The following is a 15,740-nucleotide window of genomic DNA, read 5'->3' on the forward strand; positions in this document are numbered from 1 at the left end:
CTCTTATGATGGGAGTGTTTCCTCCCTGATCTCCTCTGACGTTTCTTTTTCCTGAACAGTTTTTTGAAAAACTACTGCTTTGTGAAATCAGCTGCCCCACATCCCGTGCACACATAGAACTGTTAGATGGTAAATTCTCAGTATCGGAAGTGTCAGTATTAACATCCGTATTATCCATATCCGTTGAGGAAAAACTTACCCTATTATCTCTGCGTTTGAGAATGGAAGGGTGAATGTTATTACGTTTTCTTCTATAATCATGCCAGTCATAAATATGATTATTCTGGTAATCAGTTTTATCTCTTCTGAATTTCTTTTCCTTTATCACTGTAATAGAGTGCTCCATTTTGCTCAGATTGTCATTAATTTTATCTCTAGCCATTATAAAAGAAGAAGAATCTTTATATTTCACCAAATCACTTTCAATCATTTTAATAGATTCCTCCAAAGTTAACATCTTGGCTTCCTCTCTCTTCACAATCAAATTCATCAGCTTAGTAGAACAGTCACTAAGAATATTGTCCCATTCTTTTACAAATTCAGGGTCATATTCCGTAGTAGGGCGCTTCTTAATGCGCAAACCTCTTGGAATCATATTGCTGCTTATATAAGCCTGTAAGGTTTTGTGGTCCCACCACACCCTGAGTCGTGATGACATAAGTTTTTCAAGTTCCCACATAAGTGGTTTCAAATCCTTTCCATCCTCAGGTGTAAAGGCATGGATAGTAGAAAAAATGTTGGCAGCCTTGTCTAGTCGTTGCCGACTGTTCACATTGAAAAAATCATCACTGATAATGTCATCAGAAATATTGGTAGCTATCTCCAAATTCATACTTATGAATAATAATGGATATGTCAAAATCAAATTAAGGGGAGCACGAAAAATAGGGAATCCAAACAGTAAGGTAAAAAAAGAAAATTTTTTCAGCTCACCCCAAAGAAGACAGCTATAAGTCCGATCGGTGCACGGAATGTGGAAACAGGATCCCTCTGCAGCAAAGCGTAATATGGAAAAAAAATTCCAGCATCCAGATCAGTAATTAGATTAAAAATTTTTTTATTCCTTTATTCCAAAATTTAAAAAAATCATAAGATTCTCCATCATGATAAGAGACGCATCAGGACGTGTAGTTGGACGCGTTTCGGACAAAAAAACAGTCCTTATTCTAAGACAACACATAATACATCTGAACACATGCTTATAAAGGGAAACAAAGGAAGTCAAGGAACAATCAAGACTAAACATAGCCAGCTGATTAATGGGAGGTAGTAAGTCAAAATCACACTTACAAAACACTCAAAATCTCACTCCTAATATTCATACCCGTTGGAACTCTGCTTTGTAACAATAACATCCATTTTGCCTCTCGGCGTAATAATAAATCATTTAAATTTCCACCTACCCTTTTTGTCTGCACCTTCTCTATGGCATTAACCCTAAAGTTGCTGAGATCTCCTTTATGTATATGCAAAAAATGTCGAGAAGCAGCAGACAAACTGCGTGTGGTAGTGTGACCTACGTCATAAACGTGCTCGGAAATACGACGTCTCAAGGTGCGTGAAGTATTTCCCACATACTGAATATTACAATCCACGCATGTTATGACATAGATCACACCAGTAGAACCACAGTTCAAAAAAGATTTTATTTTAAATTCCTTTCCATTAACAGAAGTTAAAAATTCCTCCCTATTTTGTATGTTGATGATACATTAAAGAATATACTGAAGGATGGGATCAGATTTGTTTCAAGGAGGAATAAAACTATTGCTAATAAGGTATCTCCAAGTGATCATACTAGTGCCAATAGACATGCTAATAAATTTTTTTCAGACAGTTCAGCAAGTATAACTAATTGGTTACCCACTTGTGGATCTTTTAAATGTGCTCAGAAAAACTGTGGGCTATGTAGGTTTATGTGGAACACAGAAAAAATAGTATCTTCTGTTAATGGAAAGGAATTTAAAATAAAATCTTTTTTGAACTGTGGTTCTACTGGTGTGATCTATGTCATAACATGCGTGGATTGTAATATTCAGTATGTGGGAAATACTTCTCGCACCTTGAGACGTCGTATTTCCGAGCACGTTTATGACGTAGGTCACACTACCACACGCAGTTTGTCTGCTGCTTCTCGACATTTTTTGCATATACATAAAGGAGATCTCAGCAACTTTAGGGTTAATGCCATAGAGAAGGTGCAGACAAAAAGGGTAGGTGGAAATTTAAATGATTTATTATTACGCCGAGAGGCAAAATGGATGTTATTGTTACAAAGCAGAGTTCCAACGGGTATGAATATTAGGAGTGAGATTTTGAGTGTTTTGTAAGTGTGATTTTGACTTGCTACCCTCTATTAATCAGCTGGCTATGTTTAGTCTTGATTGTTCCTTGACTTCCTTTGTTTCCCTTTATAAGCATGTGTTCAGATGTATTATGTGTTGTCTTAGAATAAGGACTGTTTTTTTGTCCAAAACGCGTCCAACTACACGTCCTGATGCGTCTCTTATCATGATGGAGAATCTTATGATTTTTTTAAATTTTGGAATAAAGGAATAAAAAATTTTTTAATCTAATTACTGATCTGGATGCTGGAATTTTTTTCCATATTACGCTTTGCTGCAGAGGGATCCTGTTTCCACATTCCGTGCACCGATCGGACTTATAGCTGTCTTCTTTGGGGTGAGCTGAAAAAATTTTCTTTTTTTACCTTAACGTATGAGGGCATGTATGAGGAAACAGTATGGGGGATGGGTGCAGACAGTATGGGGAGCGAACAGGTAAATGTATGTGGACACAGTATGAGTAGCGATGGGAAAAATGTATGTGGACACAGTATGGGGAGTGATGGTGATGGGATGTGTGCAGACACAGTATGGGGAGTCGGGGGTATGTGTGAACAGACAGCATATAGAGTGAGGGGGTAAAGATGTGAGGAGACAGTATGGTGAACAGGTGGGATGTTAGAGGAGTCAGTATGAGGAGGGAGGGGAATAGTGTGAGGCGACAGTATATTGCAGATATTTTTATTTACGAGCATTATAATGACACTTCTATCTTTAAGGGCATCGTGTGGAGATTTGCTGCAGAAGACTGGAGAAGAAGGAAGTCTGCAGAGACGAGATGTGGATGAGAAAACTCATCATGGGGTCTGGACAAGAAGAAGAAAAGAAGGAGAACGACTCCAGAGACAACGTCATCTATAAGGTGCCTGGCTGTAAATATTATTTGTGATACTGACTTATTCTCATGTTTTTATTTATGTTAGGAACATTAAAGGGGTTGTTCAGGTTTGTGCTGAGTCTGCAGACATGCTATGTGATTGCAGACCTGAATTCTCACAGTGCTCACTGAACGCTGTTAGGATTCTCTCATGTCGGTAATTTACATACATGCGGTCACATGCTGACTAGACATGTGTGGCCTCACTCAATGAAAATGAACGGAGCGAGGCCGGGCACGTCTAGTCGGAATGTGGCCAGAAGTATATATATCACATACTTGTGCTGACATGACTGTACATCAGCAAGGGAGAATCCTAAATGTGTGCAGTGAATTAGTTGTGAGAATTCAGAAGCCTGCATTGTCAGGATTCAGCTCTGCAGGTTCCAGTAGTCATGACTTGGACACTTCACTCATATGCGATTTTCATACCTATGGTCATGTGACAACAAGCTTCTCTTCCTGCTTCTTTCAGTTTTTCACTGAACATTGAGAGCAATAGGGAGAGCAGCTCGTGGGTACATGACTAAGTGTGCAAATTGCCGGGGGGGGGAGTGCCAAACAAAATTCTTTCCTTGGGTGCCAGAGAGCCTAGATGCACCTCTGGTTGACCTCTCTTAATGTAGATATTTCTTTCCATGAGGACGATGAAGTTTATTTTGTTCACATATTATTTTTTGACTGGTGGTTTTTCATCTAACCAATGCATCGCAATAAGCTTCCTAGCAGCATACAGCAATCTTGCTATAGCCAATCTCCCACATTCATCCGTAACAATATCATCTGTTGTGAGTTCATTTTCCCCTTCGTCACTGAGGTCTGGTGAACTCCCTATTCTGGTAAAGGAAGGTAATGAGCCTGATTATCAGGCACCTGAGACTAATGAGGATGACTGGCTGAGTGGAGTCACTGACTGGATATAAGGCTGCCGACGCCCTTCTGCCCTGCGGGTGATTTCTCTGTGGACTTCTAGGATACCAGTCTGATTCCTGCTTCCCTAAAGCTAAGTTTTCTGCTTTGCCTGTTTGCATTTATGTTTTGTTTTTGTTTTCCTTGCTTTTCTGGATTCTGCCATTCCCTGCTGGGGTGAGCTGAATCTCCTTTTGCCTGTTGCTCTGTCTTCAGAATATTCCTGAGTACTGACATAGCTTTTTTGAAGCCTAGCGTCTTCAGGGCCTTTTTCACTGTCAGTCTGTTGGCTCTTATTTTCATAGGGTTTTTCTCGGATTGCAGACAGCAGCCTTCCTGTCCTTTCCTATCTAGGTAGTTTGGGCCCCGTCTTTGCTCAGTCTATCTTTCTGTCTGTGTTAGTGTTTTCATCTTGCTTCACCGTCATTATATGTTGGGGGCTGCCTATTGCTTTGGGGTCTGCTCTGGGGCAGTTTAGATTTCCCCTTTCTTTCTGTAGGCCTATTTAATTCTCCGGCTGTGATTGAGGGGTCTAGGGCATCGTAGGAACCCCCCACGGCTACTGTTAGTTGCAGTGATAGGATCAGGGGTCTGCAATCCAATAGCTGCCAACTGCTCTGGTTTTCTGGACTTAGCTAGCATTTCTGTTTTTGCCTCCTACGGTGACTCAATCATAACAGAATCACCCGCCATACCGCAGATCCTACGGTACTCAATAGCAGGAAAGAATTGTGTTAAAAAAAAAAAAAGGTGTGTGTATATTCTTTCCTCTATATCTCTGAGGCCGTAGGGGGATTTTTTTTTCTCTCAATGGAGATAAAGCAATTGTCTGATCGTGTGGAGCAGCTCGCTGCGGAAGTGCGGGGAATTTCCGCCTACCTTGCTCGTTCGCATGCTGTTGAACCAAAGATCCCTACACCTGATGTATTTTTTGGGGATCGATCTAAATTTTTGAGTTTCAAAAATAATTGTAAATTATTTTTTGCCTTGAAGCCTAACTCGTCAGGGAGCTCCGCGCAGCAGGTTAAAATTGTCATCTCTTTGCTGCGTGGCGATCCCCAGGATTGGGCGTTTTCTTTGAAACCAGATGATCCTATTCTGACTAATGTGAAAGCATTCTTTCAAGCTTTGGGGTTGTTGTATGACGAACCTAATGCTATTGATCAGGCTGAAAAGACCCTGTTGGCATTAAACCAGGGTCGAGATTCTGCAGAGTTGTACTGTCAAAAGTTCCGAAAGTGGACGGTCCTTACTACCTGGAATGATAATGCCTTGGCTGCTCTCTTTCGGAAGGGTTTGTCAGAAGCCGTAAAAGATACTATGGTGGGATTTCCTGTTCCCTCTGGTCTGGACGATTCTATGTCATAAGCCATTCAGGTTGATCGGCGTTTACGTGAACGCAGGATTGCACGAGAGGTGTTGCCACCGGTTGAACAGACGTCTGAACCTATGCAATGTGATAGAGTTTTGTCTAAGGCGCAACGTCAGGAGTTCAGAAGGCGTAATAAGCTGTGTTTTTTCTGTGGAGATGCCTCGCATATTATTTCTGTTTGTCCTAAACGAGAGAAACGCCTTGCACACACGTTTTCTGTTGGTGGTGTTCAACCTAAGTTTCTTCTGGCAATTACTCTGATCTGCTCCCTGTCCACATTTTCCGCCAAGGCTTTTGTGGATTCGGGAGCAGCGCTAAACCTAATGGACTTGGATTTTGCTAAACATTGTGGATTTCCGATGACACCTCTGCAGACGCCTATCCCTTTGAGGGGGATTGATGCTACTCCTTTGGCTAAAAATAAACCTCGGTTTTGGACCCAGGTGGTCATGCGGGTCGTCCCAGACCATCAAGAAAATTGCAGATTTTTGGTGTTGCATGGTCTGCATGATGCCGTTGTTCTGGGGTTTCCCTGGTTGCAAATTCATAATCCAGTTTTGGATTGGAAGTCTGTGTCTGTGGTGAGTTGGGGTTGTCGGTGTGCCTTTACTGAGGCTCCGGTTTTTTCCACCTCTCCTCAGTCGCATGATGTTCCTGACTATTTGGCGGACTTTTATGATGTATTTAGTGAGAATGAGTCTGCATCCTTGCCTCCTCATAGCAGTTATGACTGTGCAATTGAACTAAGCCCGGGGTGTAAATTTCCCAAGGGTCGGCTCTTCAATTTATCTGTACCCGAGCACGAGGCTATGCGGTCCTATATTAAGGAGACGTTGGAGAAGGGTCATATTAGACCATCCTCTTCACCCTTAGGTGCCGGTTTTTTTTTTGTGGCCAAAAAGGATGGTTCTTTAAGGCCTTGTATTGATTATCGTGCCCTCAATAAAATTACTATTAAATATCAGTATCCGTTACCCCTGATTTCGGATCTATTCTCTAAAGTTAGAGGTGCTTGCTGGTTTACCAAGCTTGACCTCAGGGGGGCGTATAATCTTATCTGCATTAAGCAGGGGGATGAATGGAAGACGGCGTTTAATACTCCAGAGGGACATTTTGAGTACCTGGTGATGCCTTTTGGGCTCACTAATGCCCCTTCTGTCTTCCAGTGCTTCATGAACGATATTTTCCGAGACTTTGTCGATAAATTTTTGATTATCTATCTGGATGATATTTTGATCTTCTCCAAGGATTGGGATTCTCATGTGGAACATATTCGGACTGTGTTCCGGATCTTGAGGGAGAATTCCCTGTATGTCAAAGGATCGAAATGCCTTTTTGGAGTACAGAGGATTTCATTTTTGGGATTTATTTTGTCTCCGTCAACTATTGAAATGGACCCGGCCAATGTACAGGCCATTTATGATTGGGTTCAGCCCACTTCTTTGAAGGCCCTCCAGAAGTTTTTGGGTTTTGCCAATTTTTATCGGAAATTTATAGCAAAATTTTCTAGTATTGCCAAGCCATTGACTGATCTGACTAAGAAGGGTGCTGATGTGTTGAATTGGTCTCCGGAGGCTGTTGCTTCCTTTCAGGAGCTGAAGCGAAGATTTACCTCCGCCCCGGTTTTGCGGCAACCTGATGTCTCACTCCCGTTCCAGGTAGAGGTGGATGCTTCTGAGATTGGTGCAGGAGCTGTTTTGTCCCAAAAGGATCCTGTAACATCTAAAATGAATCCCTGTGCTTTCTTTTCCCGAAAGTTCTCTCCATCTGAACGTAACTATGATGTGGGGAATCGGGAACTATTGGCCATGAAATGGGTATTTGAGGAGTGGAGACATTGGTTGGAGGGAGCTAAACATCAAGTTGTGGTCCTCACTGACCACAAGAATTTGATTTACCTAGAGTCGGCTAAACGCTTGAACCCTAGACAGGCTAGGTGGGCCTTGTTTTTTACACGTTTTGATTTTGTGGTCTCTTTTCTTCCTGGAACTAAGAATGTCAAGGCAGACGCCCTCTCTAGGAGTTTCTTTGCTGATTCTCCTGTGGTGACCAAGCCTGCTACCATCTTAGGCGAAGGGGTAGTTCTTTCTGCCATCTCGCCCGATTTGAGACTTGCTCTGCAAGAGTTCCAGGAGGACAAACCTGAGCGTTGTCCCAGTGGAAAGTTGTATGTTCCTGACCAGTGGAAGAAGAGAGTGATGTCTGAAGTTCATTGCTCTGCATTGGCTGGTCATCCAGGTATTTTTGGTACTAGAGATCTGGTGAGTCGCTCTTTTTGGTGGCCCACCTTGTCTCATGATGTCAGGAATTTTGTGCAGTCCTGTGGGACTTGCTCCCGGTCTAAATCTTGTTCTCGCTCTAGTGGGTTGTTGATGCCTTTGCCGGTCCCCAGGAGGCCATGGACCAATATTTCAATGGATTTCATCTCTGATATGCCGGTCTCTCAAAGAATGACTGTTATTTGGGTGATTTGTGATAGGTTCTCTAAGATGGTTCATCTTGTACCACTCCCTAAGTTGCCATCTTCCTCTGAGTTGGTGCCCCTGTTTTTGCAACAGGTGGTTCGCTTGCACGGGATTCCTGAGAACATTGTATCTGACAGAGGAGTTCAGTTTGTGTCTAGATTTTGGAGGACTTTCTGTTCCAAGCTGGGAATTCAGTTTTCCTTCTCCTCTGCTTTTCACCCTCAGACCAATGGGCAGACAGAGAGAACAAACCAGACCTTCGAGTCGTATTTGAGATGTTTTATTTCCGCTGATCAGGATGATTGGGTTTCATTTTTGCCCTTGGCCGAATTTGCTTTAAATAATAGAGCTAGTTCTGCCACTTTGATGTCACCTTTTTTTGTAACTTTGGGTTTCATCCTCGATTTTCTTCAGGGCAGGTGGAGCCTTCTGCCTGCCCAGGTGTTGACACTGTGGTGGAGAGAATGCACCAGATCTGGGACCAAGTGGTGGATAAGTTATCTCTCTCCCAGGAAAAGGCCCAGTGGTTTTCCAATCGACATAGGACCATTGGTCCCCAGTTTAAGATTGGTGATATGGTGTGGTTATCATCAAAAAATATTGCTATGAAGGTGGCTTCTCCTAAGTTTAAGCCTAGATTTATTGGACCTTACAAGATTTTGGAGATTATTAATCCGGTCTCTTTTCGTTTGGCTCTTCCTGTCACATTTAAAATCCATAATGTGTTCCATAAGTCCTTGTTGAAGAGGTTTGTTGAACCAGTTGTTCCTGGGGTGGCACCTCCAGACCCTGCATTGGTTGAAGGTAACATGGAATATGAGGTAGAGAAAATACTGGATTCCCGTCTGGCTAGACGGAGACTCCAGTATTTGGTTAAGTGGAAGGGTTATGGTCAGGAGGATAATTCCTGGGTCTCTGCCTCTGATATTCATGCCAAAAGATTGGTGCGTGCCTTTCATCAGGCTCACCCTGATCGCTCTGGTGGCGTGGTTGAGGGTTCGGTGACCCCTCCTCAAGGGGGAGGTACTGTTGTGAGTTCATTTTCCCCTTCGTCACTGAGGTCTAGTGAACTCCCTATTCTGGTAAAGGAAGGTAATGAGCCTGATTATCAGGCACCTGAGACTAATGAGGATGACTGGCTGAGTGCAGTCACTGACTGGATATAAGGCTGCCGACGCCCTTCTGCCCTGCGGGTGATTTCTCTGTGGACTTCTAGGACACCAGTCTGATTCCTGCTTCCCTAAAGCTAAGTTTTCTGCTTTGCCTGTTTGCATTTATGTTTTGTTTTTGTTTTCCTTGCTTTTCTGGATTCTGCCATTCCCTGTTGGGGTGAGCTGAATCTCCTTTGCCTGTTGCTCTGTCTTCAGAATATTCCTGAGTACTGACATAGCTTTTTTGAAGCCTAGCGTCTTCAGGGCCTTTTTCACTGTCAGTCTGTTGGCTCTTATTTTCATAGGGTTTTTCTCAGATTGCAGACAGCAGCCTTCCTGTCCTTTCCTATCTAGGTAGTTTGGGCCCCGTCTTTGCTCAGTCTATCTTTCTGTCTGTGTTAGTGTTTTCATCTTGCTTCACCGTCATTATATGTTGGGGGCTGCCTATTGCTTTGGGGTCTGCTCTGGGGCAGTTTAGATTTCCCCTTTCTTTCTGTATGCCTATTTAATTCTCTGGCTGTGATCGAGGGGTCTAGGGCATCGTAGGAACCCCCCCACGGCTACTGTTAGTTGTTGTGATAGGATCAGGGGTCTGCAATCCGATAGCTGCCAACTGCTCTGGTTTTCTGGACTTAGCTAGCATTTCTGTTCTTGCCTCCTACGGTGACTCAATCATAACAATCATCCACACAATATCCCTGGATATTGCTTTGGATTCTGCCTGGTACCTCCTATGTCTGTTTGGTTTTGATCTCTGCTTGGCCCTGATTATCCACTCTGTCTCATCCCTGGTACTGTACTGTGATCCTGTGTATGACCTTTGGCTTTGTCTGACCTCCCGTCTGTTTGTCCCTCCTGTACTCCGTTTGCCCGTACTGTTGTGACCTCCGTTTTGCCTGACTCTGAGTTGTACTGTCATATCTGAAAGCAGGACGCTAAGCCCCACCCCCTTGCAGTCACATGACCATAGGTCCCGTGCAAGCTTGCTCATTTTCAGTGTCCGCAGGTCCCGTGCCTCTTTACTTTCCAGCGCTGACTGGACCCTGACACTATTAGCTTGTAGCACACATTGTCACCTCTGCTGCCCTGCTCCCCAGGTAACTCTTAGCACTGCTTCTGTACTCAGGACACGCGCACTGGCTCTATGAGCAAGTGTAGTGCGGTGTCTCTGACAGACACAAACCAAATGCCAATACGCCTCCACTGACCAAACCCCCACAATCTCATGAGCTCCATCATTCTAGGGTCAAACCAAATTGACACATATCGCGTAAATTCCGTTACACCCCTCCACTGTTTAATTTTTTGCCAAACTTTCCCCATCATGACTATGGTTGGGAATTTTTTTGGGACTTCATTCTGAATCTGCCCGCTTCCAAACTTGCTAGCAATGGACCTTTCCCCACTAAATCTAATGTTATTTTACTGATGTTATAATTTTTCTTGTAATGTGCATTAGAGGTGGCACATACTCTTTATTAAAAACATTACATTACCTGAACTCAATAGAAAATCTTTGGAGGGAGCAGAAACTCAATGTTGACCAGCATCAGTCCCGAAACCTGAAAGATCTGGTGAAGGTCTGTATGGAGGAGTGGGCCAAAATTCCTGCTGTAGTGTTTTCAAGATTGGTCAAGAACTACAGGAAATGTCTGATTTCTGTAATTGCAAAGGTTTCTGTATCAAATATTAAGTCCTGTTTTTCTATTGCATAAAATACTTATTTCATGCCACAAAATGCAAATTAATTTAATATCAGATAATGTGATTTTCTGTTTTTTATTTGTAGATTCTGTCTCTCACAGGTGAAGCGTACCAATGATAAAAATTGCAGACCTCTCCATTCTTTGCAGGTTTGTGGGAAAACTTGCAAAGTCGACAGTGTATCAAATACTTATTTTCCCCATTTCCCCACTGTATGTCTTTGTATGAAGGCCGCACAAAATGTGTCCCTTTTACTAGTGGGCCTAACAATAGTTTATGCTTGACTTAATATTTTTTCACCATGGTTTTCTTGTCCATTATTTGTTTATTTTGATTTATCTGTAATGTAAAGTGCTGCGGAATATATATAGAAATAAAATTATTATTAAAATTATTATTATCTGTATTTTTATTTCGACTTATTTTTACATTCATGTGGTAATTAACTTTTCAGAGATTGGCGTAGCAAAAATGTTCTTCATTCCTGTCTATATAGATCACCCGGAAAGGAATGTGGCCACTTAAAATAAAAAACAAACTTAAAAAAGCTCAGAATTGTGGCAAATACTTAAAGTATTATTCTATACCTTACCGATCCCTTATGTTCCTGTTCCCATGCTTTCTGGTTTCCCCAACAGTCTCTGTACTTCCTGCTCCACCTGGACTAATGTGATCGCTACAAGCAATTACTAGCATGTTGGCCCAGATAGTCAAGAAGTACAGAGACTGGCACTGTAGATTCTGCTCTATCTGGATGAGCATATCAAAGCTATAGCCAATCATTGGCTATGTTAGAAGTACGGAACGAAAAACTGCAGAGGCCTGCAGCAGATGCGGGAAGCTTTGGTACGGGAATTTTAGGTGGCTGGACAATTCCTTTAAAATTGACAGTTTGAGATGAGATCTCAGAGACAGCAGTGCGATTTAAATGGGATGCAGGACTTTTAAGCTAATTTCTACAACTGCAATGGCGCTAAAAGAATGAAGACAAATACATTTAAAGGGAATCTGTCACAAGGCTCTTGCTCATGCGCCTGAGAGCAGCATGATGTAGGGGGAGAGACCCTGATTCAGGTGATGTATCACTTAATGAGCTGCATGCTGTTATATTGATAAAATCACTATAATATCTGCTGCGGATCTACCAGTTCTCTGAATGTGTAGCACTGTTTGGCAACTTTCTGCTCATGTCCAGGGTATACGGAAAGTTGAGAACCAGTAGTGGGGGCGGAGTTATACAGAGCTTATGAATATGTTTGACCATCTGGCAACTGGTTTACTAGTCCTATAGTGATAATCTGTTGCTGATAAAACAGTGATTTTATCTAAATTACAGCCACCAGCCCAGTAAGTGACATATTGCTGGAATCAGGGTCTCTGTCTATACATTACGCTGATGTCAGATTAGGTGGCAAAAACCTGGTACTGGATTCCCTTTAAATGGTAAAAAATGAGAAGATAACAACACAAGAAGCAGGACAATGTAAAATGTTGTGTGTGTGAATATTTTACATTTGTATGATGTGTGACAAAGTCACTGGCAGAGTGCTGGAGGGGAGATATGTTTCACTGTGCTTAATGGCGTCAGTGATATAAAACCCAGAAATTTTCCTTGAACACACAAAGTGCGGTGAGGGGTTAACGGCTAATTTGTATAATGGGCTGAGTTTTATGTGGACATCCATAGAGTAGGTGGGAGGATGTTCACCTTATCTCCACCCCAGGGGCTTAAATAGATGGCCTCCAAAGGCAGTATGGGGTCAGTGTCTGAAGAGGAACACTCCTGAGAAGCAGTTGTGCTGGAACCAACCTGAACCATGTGTGATCTGCTACTGGTGAGCTGGAGGAACCCCGCTCTCAGAAGGACTGTGCTTTGTGCTACCATTTTGTTTTGTTTGCCTCTTTTGCCCAGAGGGTCGTATTTGTTTTACTACACCTTGGTTTTTGCTGCCTATAATAAACTAAAGGAAGCTCTTAAAGAGACAGTGTTCCCGTGTATACCGCCGTGTACAGCCTAGTGAGCCGATCTACCGCAGATGGTTACAATATTTAACTGTATTCAAATAAGCAAAAGATAAAACTACTTCTACTTTGCTACAAAATGAAATTGCATCATAAATTGATAAATCTTAGATACTGTGATATGGAACTTTCTGACCACTTTCAATCATGACAGCACAACAGATTCCAGTTGATAATTTTAATAGACAGCGTCCACAGTGGTGTTGGAGAAATGAAGCCGACACTTCCTTATTTTAATGGAAAACCACAAAGCAACGTGAAAAGTAAAAATCAAACAATCTAAGCAAAAACCCTACTAAAAATAGCAAAATGAAACGATTATTATCTGTTCCAGTAAAGCTGAATTCATGGTTCAGATGTTTTCACACCTGTAAAAGACAGATCGATATCCATTTACTATCCGTGTGTCATCTTTTTTTTTTATGAAGCCCACCACAGTTTGCCGCTTTGTCTACAGAAAAAAAACAGCAGTGGAAATTTTTTAAGCACAGCAAGGTGCGCAGTTAATAATAATAATAATAATCTTTATTTTTATATAGCGCTAACATATTCCGCAGCGCTTTACAGTTTGCACACATATTCATCACTGTCCCCGATGGGGCTCACAATCTGAATTCCCTATCAGTATGTCTTTGGAATGTGGGAGGAAACCGGAGTACCCGGAGGAAACCCACGCAAACACAGGGATAACATACAAACTCCTTGCAGATGTGGTCCTTGGTGGGATTCGAACCCAGGACCCCAGCGCTGCAAGGCTGCAGTGCTAACCACTGAGCCACCGTGCTGCCCTTGTGCTGACATTTAGGTTAAGTTCCCACAATCAGTTTTTGATGAGTTTTTGACTGTAGGTATTTTTGCTGCACAAAAATTGTATAATATTACAGTTTCAGCAATGTCAATGGGATTTTTAGAAATCTCATGCCCACTGAGCATTTTTAACCCCTTAGTGACCGAGCCAATTTTGACCTTAATGACTAAGCCAAATTTTACGATTGTCACTTTATGTGGTAAAATAACCCTGGAACACTTCAATTATCCCACTGATTCTGAGATTGTTTTTTTCGTGACCTATTGTAGTTCATGATAGTGGTAAAATTTCTTCAATATGACTTGCTTATATTTATGAAAAAAAGTGAAATTTGGCAAACATTTTGAACATTTTGCAATTTTCAAACTTTGAATGTTTATGCCCTTAAATCAGAGAGCTGTGTCACACAAAATAGTTAATAAATAACATTTCCCACATGTCTACTGTACATCAGAACAATTTTAGAAATATATATTGTTTTTTGTTAGGAAGTTATAAGGGTTAAAAGTTTACCATAGATTTCTAATTTTTGCACCAAAATTTACAAAACCATTTTTTTTATGGACCACATCACATTTGAAGTGAGTTTGGGGGTCTGCAGGACAGAAATACCCAAAATCAACACCATTCTAAAAACTGCACCATGAAAACTGCTCAAAACCACATTCAAGAAGTTTATTAACCCTTCATTTGCTTCACAGGAACTGAAGCAATGTGGAAGGAAAAAAATGGGTATGGCCGATACGTTTGGAGGGCTAATTTATCTGCCGTACCCAGTTTTGTTGAATATATCAATGACAATGTGTATAATGTCTCCTTTACCTATGTATTTCATGTTTCTCTGTTGTATATAACATACAACCATAAATCCAACGTGTCATCTGAACATAGGCGTACCATACAATGGAGGTGCAGTTACAAAAGTTGCATTGCATAATTTGTATTAACATGGGTATGCTCATTTTAAAGGATAACTGTGCTTTCAACTAACATTTCAGTTAGTCCTGTGAGTGAATTAGAGGACTATCACCATTCCTGGCCATTATGTGAATTGTATACTTCATTCTCATGACTATCCCCCTCTGAACCCCCTTTTTTGACTCGCAATCTTTTGCTTCCTTAGGACAAGGAGACAAGCTGCAGTGATTTCTCCCATAGACAGCACAACAAACAGAGTGGATTTCCTGTTCTTCATTTACTTTTAGCTCACTGACAGAAGCTGCAGCAATATGGAGGACATTATGTAGCAGAGCTCAGCTGTCTTAATGTGAATAAAGCTCTGATGTGAGGTGAAACACTTGTTACATAGCTCTGCACAATATTTTTCTGTCTCTCTCTGTCTGTTCTCTTCCCTGTTGTCACACAAAACTTGCAGTCATCTCCACTGAGTAAGATGGATATGATCTGCTTTTTCACAGTGAATAGCATGTTCAGGAGGCAGGGGGAGGATAAAAAATGTCTGAACAGTGGGGAAGGAAGCTGATTTCTATGATAAGATAAATTACAAAGTTTATTATAATCTGTAGTATTGATTTATGCAAAGTTTGTTGAAAGTATGGTTCTTTTTTTATCCACGAAACCTATTTTCACCTTCCTGACCAGGCCAATTGTTACAATTCTGACAATAGTCACTTTATGAGGCCATAACTCTAGAAGGCTTCAATGGATTCCACTGATTCTGAGACTGTTTTCTAGTGACATATTGTATTTCCTAATAGTGGTAAAATTTCTTTGATATGACTTGCGTTTATTTGTGAAAAAAACAGAAATTTGGCAAAAATTTTGAACATTTTGCAATTTTCAAACTTTTAATTTTTGTCCCCTTAAAGCAGGGAGTCACATTGCACAAAATAGTTAGTAAATAACATTTCCCACATGTCTACTTTACATCAGCACAATTTTTGAAGCATAATTTTTTTTGTTAGGAAGTTATAAGGGTTAAAAGTTAACCAGCGATTTCTCATTTTGCAACAAGATTTTCAAAACCATTTTTTTTAAGGACCACATCACATTTGAAGTCACTTTGAGGGTTCTATATGACAGAAAATACCCCAAAGTGACACCATTCTAGAAACTGCACCCCTCAA

The 15,740-nt window shown here is 41.4% G+C and overlaps 1 protein-coding gene across 1 annotated transcript in view; it reads right to left on the bottom strand.

Annotated features, from left to right (window-relative positions):
• The window catches only part of IL6 (interleukin 6), a 78,390-nt gene that overhangs the window by 47,526 nt on the left and 15,124 nt on the right, over positions 1–15,740 (bottom strand). Inside the window, exon 2 of the mRNA XM_073581520.1 lies at positions 934–990. Within this exon, the coding sequence (XP_073437621.1) occupies positions 934–990 (57 nt within the window). The remainder of the gene's footprint in view (positions 1–933; positions 991–15,740) is intronic.

The sequence above is a fragment of the Dendrobates tinctorius genome, unplaced genomic scaffold (assembly GCF_039654945.1).
Source record: "Dendrobates tinctorius isolate UK_male_01 unplaced genomic scaffold, ASM3965494v1 ptg000070l, whole genome shotgun sequence".
In the NCBI taxonomy this organism is placed as follows: Eukaryota; Metazoa; Chordata; class Amphibia; order Anura; family Dendrobatidae; genus Dendrobates; species Dendrobates tinctorius.